The 25,062-nt window shown below is 46.6% G+C and overlaps 1 protein-coding gene across 2 annotated transcripts in view; it reads left to right on the forward strand.

The window, feature by feature from the left end:
* Positions 1 to 25,062, forward strand: part of RALY (RALY heterogeneous nuclear ribonucleoprotein) — a 42,660-nt gene that overhangs the window by 16,977 nt on the left and 621 nt on the right. Inside the window, exons 1-7 of one of the 2 annotated variants that reach the window (XM_065891848.1) lie at positions 17,733 to 17,988; positions 19,081 to 19,153; positions 19,342 to 19,389; positions 21,424 to 21,593; positions 22,304 to 22,417; positions 22,624 to 22,820; positions 24,074 to 24,118. In XM_065891848.1, coding sequence (XP_065747920.1) covers positions 17,733 to 17,988; positions 19,081 to 19,153; positions 19,342 to 19,389; positions 21,424 to 21,593; positions 22,304 to 22,417; positions 22,624 to 22,820; positions 24,074 to 24,118 — 903 coding nt within the window. Of the gene's footprint in view, positions 1 to 17,723; positions 17,989 to 19,080; positions 19,154 to 19,341; positions 19,390 to 21,423; positions 21,594 to 22,303; positions 22,418 to 22,623; positions 22,821 to 24,073; positions 24,123 to 25,062 lie in introns of those variants that run through there. The other variant, XM_065891849.1, reaches the window with a different exon arrangement.

Consider the following 25,062-nt stretch of genomic DNA (forward strand, 5'->3'; position numbering starts at 1 on the left):
TCTTACTCTTCTAGCCAGCAAATCATAAAATTACAGAGGATTCTGCAAACCACTAATCAGAGAGCATTGTTAGAGCATCAAGCTTTCTGTTTTCTTGTGTTTGTGCCAGTAAGCAGGAAAATGAGGAAACAACAGGCTTAGTGGCCACCAAATGTTTCCAAACAGTTGGAAGACCAGGGGGTCAGGTAATTTTAGCTCAGTGTCTGGAAAGGTACCTCTAACCCACAAAGTTTTAAGTCTGTTCTTCTTTTAAGAAGTTTCAGTTGCATCCAGGGGGCTCATCCAAGAGACCCCATAGTGCAGTTCCCAGTGATGAACACTGATACCAGTAACTTTGGGAAAGATCCTGAGAGGAATTTGAAGAGAACGTGTCAGATTTCTGCTTTTCCATCACCATCTTACATGGAATTCAGTGGTTAGGAATGTGCCGCTGGTTTCTATCCAGACCTGGCAGAGGTAGTTGTCCCTGGCATTTATTTGGGGGGGCTGTCCTTGCTTTTACTAAGCCTTCTAGTTTAGCTCTAGTAAAAAATACAACCTTTACCTTTGCAAAGTTGTACAGTAAACTTTCCAAAACACATCTGATACACAAAACAATCCTATGACATAGAGGTTATCTTCCACGTGTCGTTATGAGGACACTGAGGCTCAGAGAAGGGGTAGTGACTTTTCCAGGGGCTGACAGCAGATTAGTGATATGTTCATTGTTGTATTACAGGTGCCTAGTGCAATCCTGACGTATCCTCAAGGATTTATTAATTGAAAAATTGGTACATTTCCAGGACTGAACTCAAGTCTTCGAACTCTTTGCCCAGTGTTCTTTCCTTTAAACCAGCATGGTTGGGCTCATCTCGGGGTCACCAGATAATTCAGAGAGTAGACTGGGTCTCCCTTGCTGTGTTGATTTCCAATGAGGATGGCAGTTTCTAGCCTTTGTTGTTCTCTGCTTGGTGAGGACCTTGTACATCTTCCCCACCACAGAAAGCTTAGATTCAGCAGTTTCTGGGCTAAAGATTCAGCCTCTCTTTTGAGCCTCTGCTCCTTGGAGTCTACTGAACAAAGACACCACTGGTCCCCAGCTTCTCACTTTGATCCTCCTTTGTTGTCTCTCTCATCACTGTTTTGCCTGTCCTTCTGCCCTACTGATAGATGAGGAACTTGGGTTCGTCCCATGAACTTCAAATATACAGTTCACTTTTAAGGAGCTGCCATGTCAGGAACACTGGGAAACCATTTACTGAAACAGTGCCCACCTAGGGTTCTTTCACCTTTTGCATCTACTTGTGGCCAGGGCAGTGCCGGAGGCTGGGATTGCAAAGATTAATAAAAGGGTCTCTGCCTTCTAGGAGTTCAGAGTCTAATGGAGAAAGACAGATACGTAAATCACAAAGGTGCAGCACATGTTGCTGTGACAGAGGTCTGTAGAGAATATCGGGGTCCAGAGGAGACAGTGACTATCTTCCTGGAGGATGGAAAACAAAGGCTATCCTGAAGAGTTTTCATCGAGGTTATGACATCAGTGGCTTTGTGCACTGAAAACCCTTCTGGCTCCAGCCTCCATCACCAAATTAGAAATTGGTTCTGGTCCTGCTTTATTGATGAAGCAATCTCTCTTAACCTTCTGCAATGTTAAGAGTGTGATATTTGGAGCCATCTATTAAATGGGACCAGTAGTAATAATAATTTCATTTAGAAAGCTCCTGAATGCTTCACTTGCTGATACGTTATCTCACCGAATTTTCACAACCTTATGGGGAAGGTACTGTAATATTATTCTCATTTTACAACTGAGAAAACTAAGGCACAGAGGAGTTAAGGCATTGACCCAGCATCATACAGCTGATACATGGCAGAGCGGGGATTTGAACCCAGGTAGTCTGACTCCACAGTCATTGTCCTAAGAGTCTCAGGGCCATTGTGACCTTGATATAATTCTTAACCTCAAAGAGTTGTTGTAAGAATGAGAAGTAAAATACTTAGCAAGGCATCTACCACAAAATAAGCAATTAATGAATCATAATGATCATTTTTTATATTACAAAACAGCCTTTCCTAAAGGCTGGAGTGGATTGGGCTCCTGCAAAGATGTCTCCTTTCTGTCTCCCAAGTCTCCTGGCTTCGTTATCTGTACCGCCTCCTTCTTTGTTTCTTAAAAAGTATGAATGAGGAAGAGGGTGGGGACAGTGGTACCTGGAGTTCACTTCAGCAGGTACTCCCTGAGCACCACTCTGGGCCAGGGTTATCCTGAAAGGCAGGAGGAATGCCGATATTAAATAGATTGTGGTCCCTGCCATCCATGAATTCACAATCTGGGAGGGGAGATGACACAGAAACAGATCCTTTTAATACTGCCTCCTCAGATGGATCTTAGGCAGCACATCAGATCCCATTGCCCACAGCTCATACCACTACTAGCAGGGCATGAATGACTTGCTATTATATTAATTGTTGAAATAATCATCCTGTTAATATCCTTGTCGTCATTAAAGCAGATGTTATTAATGTAGAAAGTTGTAATACTTCAGAGAAGGTCAGCAGCTACTCAAAGGAGACTTTTAACGTGCTCAATTGGAAAAACCTATTTTATTTTAATGTGGGGGTCGTGGTGGCACTCCTAAACTGCCAGTAGAGCTGAGGGAGTCCTTGGCTTGAGGAATGTACTATGGGGAAGGATTTATGACCCTCAGGCCACCCTGCTGGCCACCCGATGTGCTGCTTAGTTATCACATACTTTATAGTTTCTTGTACCCAGGCACATTTTTTTATTTGGCAGAAGGAGCAAGAAGCGGGGAGGTAGCTTTCTGAGGCAGTACATCTGCCAAGAGAGGCAGTGACTGAGCTCCCGCTGAGATTGGCTGGTGCTATGCCAGGGCAGTAAGGGTTTTTTGAGTATATGTATTATTGCCGGAGGTACCTCCAGTTAGTTGATCCATGAGCATTAGTGGAGCCCCTGCCATGTGCCTAGCAATGTGCTAGGTGCTGTGAAAAATACCCCAAAAGTTCTTCACTGCTTGGCAAGAGAAGACTAACATATGAGACAAAAAAAGTTGACACAGTGGGATGTTGTGATCGGGGATTGGCTTCTGTAGTTCAGACGCTCAACACCTATAGGGACTTCTGAGGCCCTTCTTACTGAGCTCTCTTCTGCATATGACATAGGACTGGGTCATGGCTCCCATGAAGTCCAAGCTCTTCAACAGTCCCCAAGGGCTTTCTGATCTGGCCTTTTCCAGGCTCTCTGCTATCATCTCTTGCAACATCCAGTCTTAGACTCTACACTCCAGTGAAACCGCAATACATATTATTATTCACTCAGTGTGGAAGCACTGTCCAGTTCCCACAACTTTGCTCATGCTATTTCCTCTTTCCTAAATGTTTCCTCTCATTTATGTATGGGTCAACTTCAACTTATCCCTATGGACAAGATCAGAACTTGTTGATGACTCCTCTTGCTGACTGCCTCCTCTTCCTTCTGTCCTGTCCCTTTGGTAAGTGACATGCCTCTGAGTCCCCACATGTTCCTATCATAGCCCTTATCCAGATGAAAGGGATGAAACATAGTTTCTGGTTTTCATCACTGGACTGTGTGGACTGTGAATTCCTCCGGGGCAGGGATTGTAAATACTTTGTTCACTTCCATACTTCGTACAGTGTCTGGCAGAAACAGGTACTCAATAAATGATTTTTTGATAAATGAGTAAGTAAATTTTCAGCATATTATTCCTCTAAGAACCTACAATAACTTCTTCGTGGCAATCAAAAACTCTGTAGACTCAAAACTTAGTGTAACAATCGTGGGAGACTATTATTTTCATGTATACATGAAAACAACAATGAGGATTTGCTTTTCCCCTGTTAACTACCCCCACCCCCTATCCCCCCCACCACCACACATACTAATATAGTACATGATTCTGGTGAGGTTGCCATGAAAGTGGCATTCATTGGTGATAGCAGTGTAGATTGGTACAGCACTTTTGGACAACAAGTAGGCAGAGTGTATCTCAACCATAAAAATGTTCATACATTTTGACACAGTAATTCCACTTCTGGGATACTCTGTCCTAAGGAAATAATCCAATATATAGAATGAACTTTCCCTCAGATGCTATTATTTATAATATTGAGAAATTGGAGAAAGCTTAAATGACCACCTAAACTGTGACCAGTCTAAATTATAAATCCACTCATGGGGAAACTATGAGTTATTGAAAATGATAATTATTTTAAAATGATGCTTATTGAAAGCTATGCAGCAATAAGGACAGATACGTTATATATACTATGTTATAATGTTAGTTGGAAAAATGATGTTACAGAATTGAATCAATGATCTAACTATGTAATCCAAATATTACATAGCACAAGAAAAAACACTGGAAGGCAGTATACCAAGATGCTAACAATAGTTATGTCCTATAGAGGGGTTGGGGTTTAGGTGATTACTTATGGTAATTTCAAAAAATAAACACACAAGTACTTGGGCTTCCCTGGTGGCACAGTGGTTGAGAGTCTGCCTGCCGATGCAGGGGACACGGGTTCGTACCCCGGTCCAGGAAGATCCCACATGCCGCGGAGCGGTTAGGCCCATGAGCCATGGCCTCTGAGCCGGCGCGTTCGGCGCCTGTGCTCCGCAACAGGAGAGGCCACAACAGTGAGAGGACCACGTACCGGAAAAAAAAAAAAAAACAACCAAATAAACACGCAAGTACAAACACCCAAATTAATGGCCAAGAATTTTGAAATAATAAAGCAAAACTTTAATTTTTGTTTTAAGCAAAGGAGGCATGTAGTGATATTGTGACGGTGTGGAGGATGAATTGAGTGGTAATATGAATGGAGAAAGAAGGGCTACATTCTAAAAATATTTAGGAGGCCAAATCAGCAGGTCTTGGTTTTAGTATGTGAATCAGGAAATGATTCACTGTGTGGAGGGAAGAAGTATATGGAAGTATGCCTAGTAGAGAATATCAGCTCAGGGAATTTAATGACTTGTGCAAGGTCACACAGTTAGTAAGTAAATGATTGATTGATCCTGATCTGTCTCTATCCAAAGCTCATGCTCCTGCAGTTGAGAATCTATCTATTAAAGTTTGGGGGAAACTTTTTTTTTTTTATACCAGCTATTGCAGTATAGAAACATGTTTAGTGTAGTGTCCTTTTTGAGGGGAAAGGGGACCAGAAAGGATTAGTTAATTCTTTCTAAGAAGATGACGGGGGGAAAAGACCGTAGAGACCACAGCTGCTTCTGTCATGATCAGTTGAATAAATTAGTTTAGAAGTTCATTAGGTATTGGGCATGTTATGCTTATTGTTTTGGGGGCTGGCTTTTTTTTCCCCCTAAGTTGTTGTGGTTCATTGGTTTACTTTTTTGGTTTTTTAAAATTTATTTAATTAATTTATTTTTGGCTGTGTTGGGTCTTCGTTGCTGCGCGCGGGCTTTCTCTATTGTGCCGAGCTGGGTCTACTCTTCGTTGCAGTGCATGGGCTTCTAGTTGCGGTGGCTTTTCTTGTTGCAGAGCACTGGCTCTAGGTGCACAGGCTTCAGTAGTTGTGGCTCGCCGGCTCTAGAGTGCAAGCTCAGTAGTTATGGCGCACGGGCTTAGTTGCTCCGTGGCATGTGGAATCCTCCCACACCAGGGCTCGAACCCATGTCCCCTGCACTGGCAGATGGATTCTTAAGCACTGTGTCACCAGGGAAGCCCTCATTGGTTTACTTTTATTTGATGCTCGTGGTGGCTGGTCCTCCTGAACTTAGGTATGCAAATGTGTACCATATTACATGCAAATGAACATTTTGGTCATTACGCCAAGTTTATCAATGATGCTGCAGCTATGGGAGTGAGAGAGTTCAGATTGGCAGCTTCCAGCAAGAGACATTTATCTAAGCAGCTCCCTGAAGGGGTCACCTGAGCAATAAATGCCCCATCCCCATATTGCATCATATAGACTAGTCCAAGAAAAGGCGGTTGTAAGTTTGATACTTGGGGTCAGGTAGCTAGCCCTTCAGGAAGAACTCAGTTCATACCAATGTGCTCACTATGTGACCCTGGGCAACTGCCTTTGTCTTTCTGCACTAGGGTTTACTCATCTGTAAAGCGGGTTGACTTATAGTCTCTTAGAGGATTGTTGTGTATGAATTTGGTAGCTTTAGTGAAGAGGCTTGTAGACCACATTTAAGGAGTTGGACTTGATTCTTGGTGGTGCAAAGCTGCTGAAGGGTCTTAAACAGGAGACAAGGACACACTTGCTCAGTGGTTCACTCAAGAGGCAGAGCTTAGTAATATTTGTGGAATTAATGTTGTTACCAGAGGGACATAGTGGCTATGACGGTGGCATCATTCTCAGTGGTCCTCTTTGGACCAAACATACAGCACTGTGGGGTGATGCTTAGAGCCCTGAGTTGTGTTTAGATCAGCACCCTGGACAGAGGTCAGCTTTCTTTTCTCCTGTCTGAATGTGGAAAATTAAATATGTATATTTATATGCCAGTGCATACGTTTTCGGCAGGATCAAGCCTTAGTGGGACTGTGAGGGGTAGCATTAGGTGTTTTCAAGGAGAAGGATTGTTGTAATGAGCAAAATACTGATTTCACAGGAAAGGATTTTAATCAACTGCCCTTATACCTGAGGGGCACAGTGCTTGGCTGCAGTGCCAGGTTGTGTACCATCTACCGCCTACTTCCAGCCAACTGGCTCACTGCCAGGGTGCCTCTGTCTAGGAAGACCTGCAGGAGCTGTCCATCCCAGGGAATATCTCTGTCCACATTTTTGTAGCAATCTCAGGTAACAGTACACTCTCCTATGTTATCTCCTTTGACCCTCACAACAACCTGCACTGCAAGTGGGCAGGGCAGGGATTTTCATCCCCATTTCACAGATGGGGAGCCTGAACCTCAGAGAAGTGAAGTGCCTTCCCAAGTTCACACAGCTAGTGGAAGTGGGGTTCAGGACCTGGGACTCCACAGGCAAGCAGGAATTCAAAGCTAATAATCCCCTGTTACTCTTTTAACTTGGGGCAAGGTCTGTCTTGGGAGGGGTTAGGCCGCCCTCTCTGTGTTCCTCCAATAGGAAAATGGGGACGTGTACACTACTGTGGCACAACCTGCTGCAGCCTTGCTCAGAATAGAGGAGCCACAGAATGTGGAGCTTCCATCGGAGATACCGAACAGTGAGCAAGCAGAGGTTTCTTGCAGTATCAGCCCTTGCAGCCCTGTTGCCTGGAAGGGGAGAACAACCTGCCTTCTGGGTCTTCAAGGTACAAAGAGGCCTTTCTGGGAACCCTCACTTAGGGGCCTCTTGCGCCCGCCTTCTCAAGTTGTACTCTCTGGGGACTGCTTTACTCTTGATACTCATTTCTTTATTCATTTAACACTTAATGAGTGCCTACTCCCATGATTCCTTTTATGTTCAAGGCACATTTCCAGATACTAAAATTTATTGCATCCACAATGATAGTATTCTTTCCTTGATCATAGTTCAGCTCTAGATTAATGTTACAGTAGAACTCACTACCTTTCATACTCACAAGAAAAAGTTCTTCTGGGTTCTAACAATAGCAATACTAATAACAGTAGCATATTTCTGATGTGCCAGACATTGTTTTAAACATGAATTAGATTGTTTTATCCTCCAGCAACCCTAGAGATATGTATCACTACCCCCATTTTATAGGTGAGATAACTGAAGCATAAAGAACTTAAGACACTTACTGAGGGTCATGTCACACAGCTGGTTCAGTGGCAGAATGAAGGCATTTGGCTTCAGAGGTTACTCTCTTGACCATATTACATGGCCTCTCACATGGCAGGAAACATTTAGGCTTTGATTCCTGCTTGATGGCAGCGCCCTGTTCACAGAAGCAGGTTGTACCTCTCTATACACCGTGTCATATGACCCACTCAGCTCTGGGTTGTGCTGAAAAATAGTACTACCTTATTAGCTCAGTTAGAACAAAAAGAAGTTTTGTACACCGATGAAATTTTATCCATGCACCTGGAAGATTCAAGGTACATTATTATGTCTTGGCACACTGGTTAAGAGCTGCTCATCTGCCCCAGCCAGTCACACTGTTGGGTGTACAGTGACATTCAAGAATGAATCTGATATCCATCTTGCTGTCAATAAACTCCCTAGAGGGGGAGAGAAGACTACTGTGTAAATAGCTATGATACAAGACTGAAAATTAGAAATACCAAAAAGAAGAGTTACAACATGCTTCCTCTTCCTGGCTGGTTTCCTCATGTCCTCTAGTCTGGGGAGAGAGGGTCTAGAAGTACTAGCCTCTTTAGGCACATGCCTTCCTTTCAGATCACCGGGCTTCAGGAAGGTGTTAGTCCTCATTAAGCCTAGATCATCTTGACTTGCAGGATATAGCATGATCTAGGGCAGATGAGCAAGATAAATCACCTCCTAAAGCGTTTGGTGGCAAATCCTTGAACTCATCATTGACCTGCATCCTCTTCTCTCTTTCTTGAGAAGAAAGGAAAAAGACTAGGATAGTTTTTTATAGTCTAACACCAGAGTCTACAAGAAATCAGGTTAAAGGACTCGAAAGAAATGAAATAAACTCTATTTTTTGTTTGCTTTGCTTTTTATAGAGGTTGACAGGGATGGGTGAGAGTGGTTTAGAGCTGTGCTACTCAAATTATAGCCCACTGAATAGATAGGATGCTAGTTCGCAAACTTGCTGGTTTGTGATGAGTACAGAAATTGAGACTAAGCGCTTAGAGACCTTTACAGTAATTTGACATTTTTATTGTATTTTACAGATGTATTTGTCTGTAATGGATTGGAAGTTTAAAAAGCAAAACAACAAAAAACTGCTTCTTCACCGCAAGTAGTTTTGAGAAGTACTGGCTCAGTGTGACAAAGTGAAAAAGAGCTTCAGTCTTGTCTGTAAAACAAGATTAATAATACCTACCTCAAATTGATGTTAAGTAATATTTTGGCATACTTAATATGTGCCTGCCACTCTTCATTGTACATGTATTATCTTATTTAATTCTCACCACAACTCTGAAATAAATTTTGTTCTGAGGCTTGGATAGGTTGAGGGACTTTTCAGAAGTCAAACCCTGTGATAAGTGTGTAGGTGGGATTTGAATGGGAGCTAGCGCTCTTGACCATTATGCCATGTTTTGTGTAAAGAGCCTGGCATGCAGGAGGGCTCCTTGTCACTCCACTTTCTCTACTTCACTAGAGGTCTGGAGACCTGCTTTCTTATTCCGTCACTGATCCTAACTTATTTTGTGACCTTGGGCAAGTCACTTATTTAAACCTTAATGATCTCATCTACCCTCAGTGGTAGGGACTATATTTTATTCATTTTTGGTTCCCCAGCATTTAGGTGGACAGGGCTTGGCATATAATGGGTATTGAGTACTGAGGCAATTGATTACACTAGATGATCTCTAAGGGTGCTTTCAGTCTCTACTCTGAACATCATAGGTACTTTATCCTCTTCCCTCTTGAGCATCATATTCCCCACCTACTCTACCGGCAGCATGACCTTATTTCCGCATGTCTGTTTGTCTTAAGCAGTCTTGATTCTGGGTACTTTGAGACAGCCCACATGATGCCCATGTTTTTACTCGTTTTTAAAATGTGTCTAGAATAAACCCACCAGAGATAACACAAGTATGGGGTGGAAGGGGCTGACTCACAAAGTCAGAAATGTGCCCTTACTCCATTCTTAGCCAGTGGGGCCTGGGCCTAGGGCAGCTCTGCTGGCAGCCCTGCCAGGCCTGACTAATGGCTGCAGCCTGGAGCAGGGTTTTCCATGAACTTCATCGGGGTCTCCAGTAATTGGAACATGGCACCTTCTGCCTTGTAATGGATGGCAGAACAAGAGGGGCATTTGTCACTGCCTGACTTCCCTGCGGGGAAAGAGGCTTATAAGTCACAGCTGACAAACCCTTTGATGACTTTTAAACTTCATTTACAGAAAAGAATAGCTATAATCAACCAACGGCAAGCAGTGACTAATCTTGCCACATCACTGTGAGGAGCCAGCCCCTTGAGTTATGGGAAGGGGGAGGAGTCCATCCCCCAGGCTCACAGCAAGTGCTTATTGGCTCTTGGACTTGAGAGTATGCACTCAGCAAGGCTCCATGAGTTTTTTCCCAAAGGATCAGAAAGTGTTAGAAACTGATCTCCTGGCAGGTAGAGTGCATGCCTAGCACAAAGCCATTCTGGGCCAAGGTTAAGAGCACTACCTCTTGTCTCATACAGACTGGTCCCAGCTCTGCCATTTCCTAGCTTGTGTAGGACTAAGCTCCAACTAAGCTTAGTTTCCTCATTTGTGAAATGGACACTATATATACCACCACCTACCTCATAGCAGAAGACATAGTACAGTTCCTGGCATGTAGTAAGTGCTCAGCAAGTATTGGTAATGTTAACCCTGGAACATCACCAGGGTTAATGGAAGGGCCCTTCGTGGTCACATGCTCCCAAACTCATGGTCATGTGGTACATCAGCAGCGAAGCTAGGACCAGTCTTCCTATTGGGGCATGGAGGGGATGACCTCTGGCAAAAATAAAGAAGCCAACAATCATTTGTATTTCCCCAACTCTAACTCACTGTTGGGGATTGTAAGCCCAAGTTTGTACCTACCTACCCTTTGTTGCCTTTCCCTCCATAGCTATATGGGCTGCTTGTCATAGATGCTAAACCTCAGCCTAAGGCCATAATCAAGGGTAGGGTTAGAGTGCAAGATACAGGGAGGGTAGAGTATATACTCAAACCACACTGTGGGAAGAGATGGCTGAGACCCCAGCTCTACCTTCTGTTTCTGCTTTGGGGTCTCCCCTCATGGCCTAACAGATGCTGATACTAGTGTTAGAGTATAGGACTAGAGACCTCATGGTGTGGTAGAGAGGTGAGTCAGTGGCTCAGCAAAGCCTGGAACTCCTCCCAACCAGTGTTCTTCCTCTCTCAGTCCCAAACAGTAGTGATTTGACAGGCATGGGGAGGGGGCACTCTGCGAAGTTTTTAGGTTTGGTACCAGATACTAGGACAAGGGAGAGAGCATGCATAGGCCCCTTACCCCTGACTCCCTTATTCTCAGGTGAAGCGTTGGAGCACTGGGAGACAACCTGGGTAAAGAGGATTAGGGCTGGAATGTGGAGGATCTAGACTGCCAGGCTAGATTCATCTCTTTGCATAGGGCATTGGGCATTTGAGTTTCTTATGTAAATATCTACTGGTCTCAGCCATTATACTGGGCACTTTACAAATATTGTCACTAATCCTGGGAGGTTGATATAGTTTCCATTTTGCAGTTGAGGAACCTGAGGCCCAGTGAGGATAAGAGACATGTCCAGGGCTATGTCTCATAAGTGGTAGGACTGGGATTAGAACTCAGTCCTGTCTGACTGCAGAGCCGTATCTGCTATTTCATGTTTATTCTTTTGTTATTAGGAAACAGTCAAGAAACAGGTTCCTGGAGAGAAGGCTTTCTTAAAAACAAGTAGAGGACAAGGCCTGTAAACACTGTTCCCCAGCACCTCCACAGTGCCAGCACAGAGAATACTCAAAAATGTTTGTTGAATGAGTGAAGGAGATAGGAGTTGGGTAAGAATAGAAATAGGTATAATCCCCTATTCATTTATAGTATGTTACAGATGTACAGAGAACTTTCACATCAATTAGCCTATTTGAGTTTTATATCAGATTTGAAAGGTAGTCAGGAAAAAGATTCTTTCTGTTTTCAGAATAGGTTGATAAGACTCAGAAATTACGAGACTTGTTTCAGGTCACATGACTAAGAGCAGCGGAGCCAAGCCTCCTGAGCCTGCAGCCTAGACCCCTTAAACTCTCCACCCATCCCAGGGGCCCTCAGTGTTCAGGTTGTTGGGAACTAGGATTTCTCTTGGGAGTGGGAATGGTCAAGAACTAAAGAGCATTCCTTGGGAAATTAGTCCTGTCTGGCCAGTAATGATCATTTGGGCAGTGATAATGAGCTGGGGCCTGGAGAGTTTAATGAAATTAACAGATGTTCTGTCATCCCTAGCCGCCTGGTAACCAGGAGTCTCTGGACCAAGGAGGCCCTAGGTACTGATCAGTATAATTGCTTGGCTTCTCCCCATCACTGGTAGCTATTTTCCTTTAAAGTCACCCAGATGGCTCCAGGGTTATCTAAGGGCAGAGGTCTGGCCACAGGCTGGTGTGACCACTCATCCCCATGCTTGGGAATAAGGCTGGAGATGTCCAGCAGAACTGGCCCAGACAGAGGCTCTAGATAGCACTGGTTGTAGGGGATGGGGACCAAGAGCAGCAGAGATCCAGTGCTGAGGAGGATTTACAGAGTTGGAGAAGTGGGTGTTCTGATGGTTGAGTGCCTCAGAGGTCAGGCTGAAGACTAGGTCCTGATAGGCAGCATTGGGAGGGCATGAGGTTTGATAAGGCAGAGTCACAAGCTTAGAATAGTTGAGACAGTGGCATGTAGGTGTCAAACAAGAAGCCTGGATTCAAGTCCCCTAGCTACTCCCTTCACCAACTGGGGGACCTTAAGTAAGTCACATATCTTTGCTGATGATCCTCAGCTTTTTCATCTATAAAATGGGATTAACAGTGTCAGCCTCAAGAAAATAAACTGGGGCTTTCTTTACTAAAATCCTGTGCAAATATGAAGCATTGTAGTAGAAAAGGGAAAGGGGTGAGGAGGACCAAGGAGAGGGTGTGGCTGGCTCAGGGTGACACACTCTTACAATGGGAATCAGTACCCAAGGCATCTCTATGCATAGGTTTTTGGAGTCAAACAGACCTGGGTTCCAGTTCTGGTTTTGCTCTGTTAACCAGTTACTTGGTCTCTCTGAGTTTCTTTCCCTATCTAAATTACCTCCTCATAGGGCTGTTGTGAGAATTAAATAAGGTGAGGTTTGTAAAGTCTCTTGACACATAGTTGGCAGTCAGTAATTAGAGGCTATTCTTATTGTGGTGCCCCTCTGGGAGGCTCGTTTACTCAAAGTTCAGGGGTTCAGGTACCTTTTAGGGCTTTTCTGCCTTGACAAAGCCCTGTCACCCACATGTTCGGGCTTGGCTCTTCCAAAACATAGCTTCCATCTGAAATGTTTCATGTGGGGAAAATGATTTGTTTTTTGCCAAATTTTCTTTTCTTATTAGTCTGGAGGAGCCAGCCCATCCCTTTGAGCTGTAAATTGCATTTCAAAGCCTGTGTTCCTATGGGTTTTAATTAGCTTAAGATCCCAGCTTTTATGCAGCAGTTGTTTTAGCAGGTAAAAGTGAAGATATTTATTTGGGAGCCAGTCCCCAGTTTTCTCAAACACAGTGTATCTAGACTGCCTTCTCCAAGCTTCTCACTGTCCTGGGGACTTGTCTCCTGGCAGCCCAGAAGGAAAAATGAAATATAAGAACCCTAGACGTAGAGTCAGAGGACCTGTGGGGTTCTTGGTCCTGCTACTCACTGGCTATGGCATCCTGGCCATGTCCATTCCCCTCTGTTCCTCAGAGTAAGGGCATATAAGCTCCATGCTCACTAAGGTCCCTGCTAATCTGACATTGCAGAAGTCTCTGGGAACAAGTTGGGTTCTTGAATTCTCGCCGCCGCCCCCCCCCCCACCGCCCCTGCCCACCTCCACAAGAACAATCCCTCTACCCACCTCTCCTTAGCTCATTGCTAAGCATGGGGCCTCTGGGGACTACAAACACCTTGCTCTCAATTACACAGCTAATCTGTGAGGCAGAGCTTGGCCCAGGGGGGAAAATAGCTTATCAAGTCAACCAGCTTCTGCTGAATAGGATGTCAGTATTTTCTAGGGCTCCCACTCTAAACTAGTGGGAAGCCCAGAAGAGCCAAGATAGAATTGTGTGGAGAGGATTGAGTTGGGGATGGTTGGTGTGCGGACCAGGGTGTTTGGGTCAGAGGCTAGAAAAAGGTGCCTGGAACCCTAGCCTCTAGTAGTCCCCCCAACTCCTCCATACCCCTACTTAAGGGCCACAGCTAGCCCTTCTCACCACCTTCTGGGATATTACCTTCACTGCCTTGTCCCTAATGTTTATTGAGCATTTACTGTGCAACTTTGTCAAGCTTGCCTCTAACATTTGCAGGGAAGAACAGGAGTATAGATGGAGACCCGCGTACCATGTGTCTAAATATTCAAAGGTTATAACTTATAAGTGAGGCTAACAAATTGGTATTTTCATAACCTGGAAGACCATATCTGAATTTGGGATTCTGTAACTGAACTTAGCAGTTCTGGGAGAGCTAGTCTGAGCATGCTTTCTTTTCATTTTGCACCCCCGACTCCATTCCTCAGTTTGAGGACATGTGAGTGGATACTTAAGCTTTTCTGAACCCCAGAGACACCTACCCCTTGAGATTATGCACAGCAGCAGCACAGCCTGCCCTCTGAAGAGCGTGCAGGCCTAGAAAGCAGATTGGGGGCTATTTGGCTGGGCAATACAGCGGTTAGGTTCCTGGAGAATGCTTCAGGCAGACATTTCTCCTTGGCAGTGCAGGGCAACCACATACATATATTTCCTAAGTGTCTTCTCTACAGATCAGAAAACTGACCCCCGTGTGACATGGCTTCTGACTGCCTTTCCTTGGCATTGTACAGAATGTGCTCCAGTCTGACCTTGACCGTCATCTAGAATGGGCCCAGAAATGGCAATATTAGTAGAACAGAGATGTTCAACTAGTCAGAATAACTTTTAGATCTTATAAAGAGCTTCACAGTTTGCAAAGGCCTTTTATATACATCGTCCCAAACCCCAGGTGATGAGAGAAAAGACTGGGTAGAGGCAAACCCAAAGACTTTGCTCACCAGCCAAGGAGTGAATGCTGATCCCACTATAGCACCAAGCACAGGTGCTCAGCAGTGCTTCCTGTTCAGTAGTGTTAGAGCTCACTAACACTACTGAACAGGAAGCAGTCTGAGGGAACCCAGCAATGGTCATGTCCCTGCCAGGGCAGTGGCAGAGCCAGCAGTCGTCAGTAGATCTCCGAACCCCCTTCTCTTCTTTCTGTCTTGGTCCACACACCTGACCTGGTTGGCTCCCTCCAGCCAAAGCAGGTGGCATCTCCCTGGGCCAAAACTTCATGACTTTGAGCTGTCTCCAGGAGATAGCTCAAAGGAGAGAGTTATCTGATGCCCATGGAGGAGCCCCACAAATTTCTTGTATACCCATGGACACACAAGGAATTAACCTTTGAATGGCTTGTCATCCAGGTAGGAGAGGGATTGTCAGAGAACTGTGAGGAATGGGGAACCCACATACATCGAGCATTTCTTTCTGCATATGGGCAGTGTGTTAAGTGTTTTCACGGGCAGTCTCTTTTGTGTCCCTCACTGCTTTATAAATGTTGATGATTGGATTCAAAGGCAAACTGAGTAACAGAAGAGTCTGTCTTCCCACACCAGCTCCAGAACTGGCACCAGCTCCTTCATCAGTATCAGTGCCCTCTCAGCCCTCAGCCTTTACCTGCGCTGACACACACTTGAGTAGTATCCCTGCTACTGCAAGCCCATAATAGGAGCAGGTTCTTCCCCAGAATCGTTCTCAGGTCCAGCATATGGTTTCCTTGCAAACAGTACCATCTGCTGGTCAGAAAGTGCTAACTTCTAAGCTGGAGGATTGAGGAGAAAAGGGTCTTTAAAACCTAGTGGGACAAAAGATACAGATATCCCAGCTTATACTCAGCTCTTCTCTAATTCACTAAAAATTTGAAACCCCCTATGCCCTAAAATATTAGGTAAATAGGCAGGTGTTTATGGTTAGCCTAAGCTGATGAGAGTTTTTATGCATACTGCCTAGTGGTTCTTCAGCACCTTCTGCAATAGCTCTAGGGTCAGGTTTTAAGATAGGAGTGTTCCAAAAGGGAGTTGCACCAACCCATGCCGGTGAGCAGAAGATGGCCAGGAAGTATAAATGCCAAGGCTTACGTAGGCCTTTTCTACTGAAATTGAGCTTCCTTTTCCCTTTCCCTTTGGAGCCTGTGCCCAGATTATAACCTGTCCAGGAAGGGGAGTAGGAGAGAGTTGTACAGCCCTTTGGGGTAAAAAACATTGCCTGAGTATAGAGAGCAAAGAGCAAGTATAGTATCATCTCTAAGCAAAGGAGACAGAATTTGAATAGTAAGTGTAAAATGGATAACTCTAAAAAATTAATTTATTAAAAACAATTCTCAGATAAATATGCTGACTTACTGTAGTACAGTTGACCCTTGAACAATGCAGGGGTTAATTCGAGTATAACTTACAGTCAGCCCCTTGTTCTTCAGCATCCGTGGATTCAACCAACCATGGGAACCATTCAGTATTGTATTTACTGTTGAAAAGTATTTGCATAAAAGTGGACCCATGCAGTTGAAACCTGTGTTGTTCAAGGGTCAACTGTATTTAAAGTGGATTTAGCTCTGGGAAGGAGAGTGATAAATTTAGTAGAAATGGGCTTTAGGGACCAACGACCTGGGTTTGAATGCCTGTTCCTGGCAAGTTAATGAACTTGTTGGAGTCTGGTTTTGGTAAAATATGAAGGATAATGATAACACTCATGGAGTCTTTTTTTTTTTTACATCTTTATTGGAGTATAATTGCTTTACAGTGTTGTGTTAGTTTTCTGCTGTACAACGAGGTAAATCAGCTATAAATATACATATGTCCCCATATCCCCTCCCTCGTAAGTCATCACAAAGCACCGAGCTGATCTCCCTGTGCTATGCAGCCATCCATTTTACATTTGGTAGTGTATGTATGTCAGTGCTACTTTCTCACTTCGTCCCAGCCTCTGCTTCCCTGCTGTGTCCTCAAGTCCATTCTCTTATGTCTGCATCTTTATTCCTGCCTTGCCACTAGGTTTATCAGTGCCATTTTTCTAGATTCCATATATATGCGTTAGCATACAGTATTTGTTTTTCTCTTTCTGATTTACTTCACTCTGTATGAGAGACTGTAGGTCCATCCACCTCACTACAAATAACTCAATTTAGTTCCTTTTTATGGCTGAGTAATATTCCATTGTATATATGGGCCACATCTAATTTATCCACTTATCTGTCGAACTCATGGAGTCTTGGAATTATTCAATATTGCATGCTACCCTTAGCTCACAGTGAATGCTCAGTGAGGTTTAGCTCATTTTTTTCGAAATGGCTGGTTCTAATAAAGACAGTCATGGTCCATGTCTGGATCAGACTGAGCAATTTTCTTAATATGAAGCTGTTTTAGAGCATACATTACTTGCATTTACCATGTGACCTCTTTACCATGGTTCTACATTGAAGGAACAGAAGAAAAGCTGTGGAAGATCTTCAACTTTAGATCCTGCAAGGGGTAGCATTTGAGATGAACATTAAAGAAAGAGTGGATTTGAAAGAACTGGAGTCAATATGAAACTTATGTAATGTTATAAACCAATGTGTAACCTCAATTAAAAGAGAAGAATTGAGTCAAGCAGATCAGGGTTCAAATCCCTGTCCTGTTATTCACTAGCATTGTGACCTCTGACTTTGCATTTCCTCCCTTATAAAATGTCCTAATTCTGCTTATCATGTCAGTACCAAACGACAGAACATATGTAAAGCACCTATATGAGGTCAGCAGCCAGTGAAATGAACAAAAATGGGGAAGCTGGATGCTGTAGGGGTGTGTGTGTAGGAAGGCACAAAGCAATCCAGTTTAGTCAGGTTGTGGGCCATGGGCAGCCCTTGAGCCCAACCCGGCTTCCCAGCCTCACAGTGGCTTTCTTTCTTCAGGTGGCCACCATGTCCTTGAAGATCCAGACAAGTAACGTAACCAACAAGAATGACCCCAAATCCATCAACTCTCGGGTTTTCATCGGAAACCTCAACACAGCTGTGGTGAAGAAGTCTGATGTGGAGACCATCTTCTCCAAGTATGGCCGTGTGGCCGGCTGTTCTGTGCACAAGGGCTATGCCTTTGTCCAGTATGCCAATGAGCGCCATGCCCGGGCAGCTGTGCTGGGAGAGAATGGGCGGGTGCTGGCTGGGCAGACCCTGGGTAAGCATCTCTCCATGGCCCTGCCCCTGGATTTCTCCTGGGCAGGTGCTGACCTGCATTCTTTAGCTTCCCTCTTAATCCTCTTTTCTGTCTTCTCCAACCGTCACCCACTATAAGATCAGTGCCTGTATGGGAAAATTTTAGAAGTTTCAGGAAAACACTTCTGTCCCTGCTTTCACAGTGTAAGCGTTCCAGTTAAAATGCAGATTCCCCAGAGAAGGGGAACAGAGTGGACTAGCACAGCCTCTTACATTGGGCTGCATTTGGCTTAGGTTAGAACCCTTTCTGAGAGCCAGGAGGAGGGGCTGGGAGCATAAGGTGAAGCAGGTGCTCTTGGTCTCAGTGTTATGTACATGAGATGTGGCCGTGCTGGAGGCCTACCTTGGAGCCTGTATAGTGTTTGTATATGTTCACATACTTCGGTATATTTATGTATGTTTGAGAAGGATATGTATCCCTGAATATGTGGTATGTGGATGTAACTGAACATGTGGAGAATATGTGGACACATGCTTTACTTACATGTATATATGTAGAGTTATGTGTGTATCAGAATATACTTGAGTGTGTAAGCAGATATTCATGTATTCATTTACCAAATATTTATTGAGGTCCTAACATTTGCTGAACTCTGCTGTAGGCATAAAGATGTTTGGTAGAAGGTTTGTGTAAATGTGCATTGGCTCATTTGCATATGGGCAGTTAAGTATAGGATGTTGGAGCCACGTCTGAGTGTAGTTGAGAGTGTGTGATCTTATTTCCTGGATATGTGAACGTATGTGTGAGGATGTGTGTCTGATGTATGCATTTATGTGAGTGTACTTGAGAAGGCATATAACTTGATGTCCATGGCCGCGTGTGTGTGTGTGATTGTGAGCATGCATGCATGTATCTGAATGTATAAACAACTATATGCATGTGATGTGTGGGTATGGGTCTAATTTGTGAAGATATCTGTTGTCCATGTTAGTGAGTGAAGTCCATGTGTATCTCATGTAAACACATAAATTGCTGCACGTGTGCATGAGGGTGATATTTGTATGGGTGCTGATATCCTGTCAGCATCTGACTCTGCCTTCTCCCTCCATACAGACATCAACATGGCTGGAGAGCCAAAGCCCAACAGACCCAAGGGGCTAAAGAGAGCAGCATCTGCCATATACAGGTGGGGCGCTCTGTCTTGTTTGTCTGTCTCTGGGTGGGATTGGTTCCTCTTTCCACAGAGGGAGTGAACACTGGTGGTGACGGTATGCCAAGCCTAGAATTTGGGGAGGTGTTTGGAGATGAGGGCCTGCGAAGAGTGGGCTGAGTGGCCGTCTCTAAGCCCCGGCCCTCTCCCCTTTGTTTCCCCAGTGGCTACAGCTTTGACTATGATTACTACCGGGACGACTTCTACGCCAGGTGAGCGGGGGAGGGGCGTGCCCAGGCATGAAACAGCCAAGCTGGAAGGGTCCTGAGAGATTGCTGGTGCAGCCCACTCAGTCCTCCAAGTGGGAACTGAAGCCCAGAGTTGTGGACAGGCATCTGCCCAAGGCTGCTCTGCAAGTTAGTGGCAGAGCTGGGACTAGGGTCCAGTTCTATAGGTGCCCAGGCCAGAGCTCTCCCCAGCCCACACTGTCTCCCAACTCTCTGACCGCCCCTCCCCTTACTAATCCTGGGGTGGGACTCAATGTGACTGGACAGCCAGGGGACCTATAAATGTAGCAAGTTGGAATACAAAACAAGTACAGGGCCAGGTGCAGGGAATTTGAGCCCTCACACTTCTGCTGTTCAGTTTCCTTACCTCTCTGAGGTGCCCAGCCAGCTGAAGGAACCTCAGAGCTCAGTCTGAGCTTCTTAGCCTTATGTTTATAGCCAAGAGGCCAGCAGTCCTTTGGAGGTCTGAATTAGTCCCTGGTAGGCTGTGGCCCACCCCCAAACCTACCCAGACCCCAGCATCCATGGCACCAGCCACATTCTTGTGGAAATCAGGGTGGGGGCTGGCCCAAGCTTCTCCTCCTTCCTGCTTCTCGCCCTCCCTCCCTCCCTCCCTCTCAGCCTGCCCCAGGCTGTCCCAGAAGAACAGACCTCTCTGAGCCTCAGTTTTCTCACCTGTGAGTGGTTTCAGGAGACAGTGCAATGTAGTGGAAAGTGCCCTAGCCTGGGAATCAGAAGACCTGGGTGCTAATCTCAGCTCTGCCACTGAATAGAGTACACAACTTTGGGCAAATCCCCTCCCACTCTGAAATGGGCTTGTACCAAGTGATCCCTCAGGGCTCTTCCAGCTCTGGGATTCTGTGGTTCAGTGATTCTGACCAAGGCCAGAGCCGCCCCCTCCCCTTAGGGGCAGAAATGCAGGGTCTGGGACTGGGTCCATTCCCAGAGACTCTCCATCTCCAGCCATCACCACCCCAGGGCAGGGGCTCCCTAAACAAAGGAGTACCAAGGCATGGGGCATTGAATTGCCTAGTGATGGCAGGTAACCTGGCTGTCATCAGGGAAGTGATCCCATAGTATACCCCTGTGGCTGCTGTTCCATGCAGAAAGGTGGTAGCAGCAGCAGCAGTGGGAGAAACCCCTACTTGGCTTACTGAGTTTCTGCCTGATCAGGAAGAGAAGCCCTCCTGGAAAGGGCTGGGTGATGGCGTTGGGGGTACAGCATACTGTCTGGTATAGAGGGTCTGACGGAGCTGCCTAACCTTGATACTCCACTGGGCCCCCTGCCCCTCCATCTCCAAAGTCGAGTGAGAAGGATGGGGTGACTGGGGGCCCAGAATGAGGAAAGGGGCTTGGACTCCAGCCTCATGCCTCTGAGGTCATAGGCCCCTGAGTTGAGGGTCTCGGTACCCTGGCCCTTCACCTATCACACCTTCTAACGTGTGTTTTTAACCAAGTTCTCTCATGCTCTACCCTCACGGCAGCCTTGGGGGATGTGGGGGGCACAGAATTTGGGGTAGCCATCTTCACTAGGCAGATGGGAAAACTGAGGCTTAGGCAGGCTTAGGGATTGACTCTCACTCCCTCACCTCTCTGTTTCCAGCTGGGGATTTGTACTGCTTTAGGGAGATTTGCAAACTCTGACCAGAGCTCGGGGTACAGTTGACTGAGCAGAAGTAGGTCAGGTAATAGAGCAGGACTGGGTGTCAGGGTGATCTAGGGAAGTCTTTCTGGGGCTGTTGTCAGTTTGCTCCTCTGTTGAATGGGGCTATAACCATTACCACCTGTCACCTCCCCTGCTCTTACCCAGCTTGAATGGTAGGAAAAGTGGATGTAGTAAGGTCACTGAGGTCCAGAAAGCCCTTCCTCTTCACCCTCAGGATCTAACTGGGAGCAGGATGAGGTATGTAGTATAGGCTACCCAGCCCTTCACCAGCCCTACATGTGTTGGTCTAGGGTCACAGTGCCTTCTGGTGGCCACAGGCCATGCTGCAGCCTCTGGCCTGTTTGCTCTCACAGGCTCTTCGACTATCGGGGCCGCCTGTCACCAGTGCCAGTGCCCAGAGCAGTCCCTGTGAAGCGACCCCGGGTCACAGTCCCCTTGGTCCGACGTGTCAAAACCACCATACCTGTCAAGCTCTTTGCGCGCTCCACAGCCATCACCACCACCGGCTCAGCCAAGATCAAGTGTGAGTGACTATATCTTCTTCCTAGGTAATTTTTATTTTTGTCATTAGCAAAATAATAGAATTACATTTTTTTACATTGGAAAATAGATAAAGGAACAAATCTCCCACAGTTCTGCAGCTCTAATACAACCAAGTGAGTATTTTCATGCATTTCTAAGAGGAAAAGACCGACATTTGTGGAGGAGGGTCTTGGGTTAGGCAGAGCCCAGTGCTGTGACGTGGAGCCCAGTGAGGAAATGGTGTCATCTTTCCTTTAGTAAGCACAAGGACAGGTCCACACAGGCTCGCTACTCCACATTCATTCTGGTGTGCACACGTGGTCAGGCACCCAGGAAATCTGATTGTAAAACACTCACATTTACACACCTTGAAAGACAGATACCACTCTCTAACATAAGCAAAGACACATGCTTGCTCAGGTGCACACAGAGGTACACACCACACACCTCCATTCTTATCCATCCCCAGTCCCTTTCAGAGTTGGAGGGGTCGGGGATGGTGGGGGAGATCCAGGTTCAGAAGGGCCTCCAGAAAGTCTCAGGGGAAGCCACAGGCAGCTCAGGCCTTTTCCCTGGCCAGAAAAAGACCGTGGACAAGGATAGTTTCTGCCACTGGCCTGTCTTCCTAGTTGACAGAATGGGGCTAGGGTCTTGTGTTAGTGTCAAGCTCCCAGCCCTTAGGTGACATCCCTGTACTCCCTCCACTCTCAGTAAAGAGCAGTGAGCTGCGTACCATCAAGACAGAGCTGACCCAGATCAAGTCCAACATCGATGCCTTGCTGGGTCGCTTGGAGCAGATTGCCGAGGCGCAGAAGTCCAATCCAGGTCAGCTTCCAAGGGTCCCTGCCCAGATCAGTGGCCAGGGGCACAGGGCAGAGTGTGGGGAGGACAGTGCATGGGGCAGAGAGGGACTGTGGCCTCCAATCCCACCTGGACCCACTGTGCTGAGGCCTAGGTTACGCTAAGGTGCTACCCCGGGCAGCTGCCCCAGGTTGATTTTTATTCCCCTCATCCCCCGCTTCCGCCTGAAGATGGCAAAAAGAAGGGCGAGAGTGGCAGTGGCAGTGGCAGCGCCATCGGCAGTGGCAGTGGCAGTAGTGGTGGCAGCAGCCGGCCACCGGCCCCCCAAGAGGACACAGCTGCTGAGGCAGCCATGCCCCAGGGAGAAGCAAAGGCTCGAGACGACGGTGATGAGGAGGGGCTGCTAACACACAGCGAGGAAGAGCTGGTGAGGGCATGCGGTGGGGGGCAGGGGGAATTGGGACTGGGACTGGACTTTGCACGCTTGGTTGCAGGAGGGCTGCAGGGAGAACGGGAACCTCTGAGCTGGTTGGCTGCCCTATGAGCTCCCTCCTTCCTTCCCAGGGATTCTAGTCCTGTGAGGAAGAGGGGGGAACGAACAGGGAGTACTTAGCTATTTCAGCTGCCAGTTAGAAATCCCACTGAGGACTGGGGCAGACCTCTCTCTAGCCTAAGGCCCATTCTAGACTCTGTCTTCTACATGAGTTGGAGAAGGGAAGAGTCACGGACTCAAGCAAACACACACGGTCTGCAGAGTTCCAGGGAGCACGAGGGGTTTGCCTGGGGAAGCCACGGGGAGTGTGGATATCTACTCCACCTGAGGATTTTCTAAAAGCCATTGTTGCCTCAGAATGAAAACAGGCTGTCTCAAGAGGGAGTGAGCTCTGTTATTGGAATTCTTCAGACTGAGGCAAGGAGCTCATATTAAGTGGGAAAGTAGACCAGATTCTGAGTGTATAAGATGTCTGTTGTGTGCCTAGTTCTCAGTTACCTAACACTGAGCACCAGGCCCTGTAGTTCACACTTTTTAACTTCATTTAACCTTAACAGCAGCCCTGAACTCTGCAAAGTATTACTCTTGTCACATTTTACACCATGAAGAAACTGAGACTCAAAGGAGTCAAGTAGCTTGCCTGGGGCGTTGTAGCTAATAAAGGTTGAGCCAGGATTGGAGCCTGGCCTTACGCGGGTCTGTGAATTTTCTCCACATGGCTGGGTTCTGGTGTGAGGACAGATAGGCTTATGGCCATAACAGTTGAGAGGTCTTCCTCATGCCCAGCCTGTCTCTTCTTATTTAAACCTAGCCTGATACCCCATCTTACTCTTTCAGGCATAGTAGTCTCCATAGAGGCCCTAATGAAGGCTTCGAGGCTCCTAAGATGGGGAGCTCACCAGTCTACTAGGCTTTCAGTCTGCTCCAACCTAAGAAGGTCTTTCTATGCAGAATGTGCCCCCTGGCACACCTAGAACTTCCTTGACTGGTCCTTTCTCTCCTGCGGGTCCTTCAGACTACCCTGTTGGGATCCCAAGCCAGCCTTTAGTTAGACTGGTCCCATAGTTATTCCCTTTGGCTGTCCCTCCCCCTTTCTGAGTGTGGTCTCCATGTGTGCTCTGGGCCCCAGGGTAGGACAGAGCTTGCAGTGAGTGATATGTGGTCCTTTGTTGTCTCCTCCCTATCAGGAGCACAGCCAGGACACAGATGCGGAGGATGGGGCCTTGCAGTAAGCAGGTACGGGGGTCCTGGTGGGGAGGGGTGCAGTAGACCTGGCAGGGTAGTGCTGTGCCCAGCAATGAAGGCTCTGTCGTCCCCAGACATCCTGCCATGCCCATTTGTAGGGGCTTGGTGGGTTGCAGAGCAGGCAGCCGTGGATGGGCTAACCAGGTCCACCCAACAGGAGTTCCCTCAGAATACTCCGAGCTACATTGCCTGTCTCCACTTGTAAAGAGCTCTGAGTCTACTGGAGGAGGACAAACCATTACCACCCAGTGTGAGCAGGATGACGAGGACTGGAGAGCCAGGGGCTCATAGAGGGGTGTGGTGGAAGAGGTGATGTGTACCTGAGCCTGTTGAGGATTGAGGGAGAAGTGTCTAAGGGAACACCCTTATCAGAGGCACAGAACGCTGGCAGTCCTCGGTGTGTGAGAAATGGCCAGGAGCCTTCTGTGGCTGCAGTCCCAGCTCTGCACAGTGGGGAGAGGGAGCTGCTCATCATCAGAGGGTGATGATTATGCCAGACTTAGGGGCTGGGATATGATCCTGTCAGGAGGAAATGCCCTGTGCACCCCAGCCCTACAAGGTCGTGACTGTGCCAGTGTAACAGATGTAGAAACGTGAGGCACTGAAGGGGGCAGGGAGATGCCACGTATCTCACAAGATCCCCAGGTGGTAATTGGTGGAGCCTAGATTTGAACCCAGTGGTGTGGGCCTCAAAGCTCATTCTCTGGTTGGTATTTACCACCCTGCTCTACCCGACCCTAGAGGGAAACCAGGCCACAGCAGCTCTGCCCATACTCTGCCCCATTCCTTTGGGGGCCGTTTCCAGAGTAAGACAGGCTTGGGTGGAGGAGGGCCTCAAACAGCAGAGGTGTCTATACGCATGACACATTCATGCTATGAGATGCTCCACCATACATTTAAGTTTAGGCAACCTTCGTGGTTTGTTTTACCT

Source organism: Phocoena phocoena, chromosome 15, assembly GCF_963924675.1.
Source record: "Phocoena phocoena chromosome 15, mPhoPho1.1, whole genome shotgun sequence".
NCBI classification, from domain to species: Eukaryota; Metazoa; Chordata; class Mammalia; order Artiodactyla; family Phocoenidae; genus Phocoena; species Phocoena phocoena.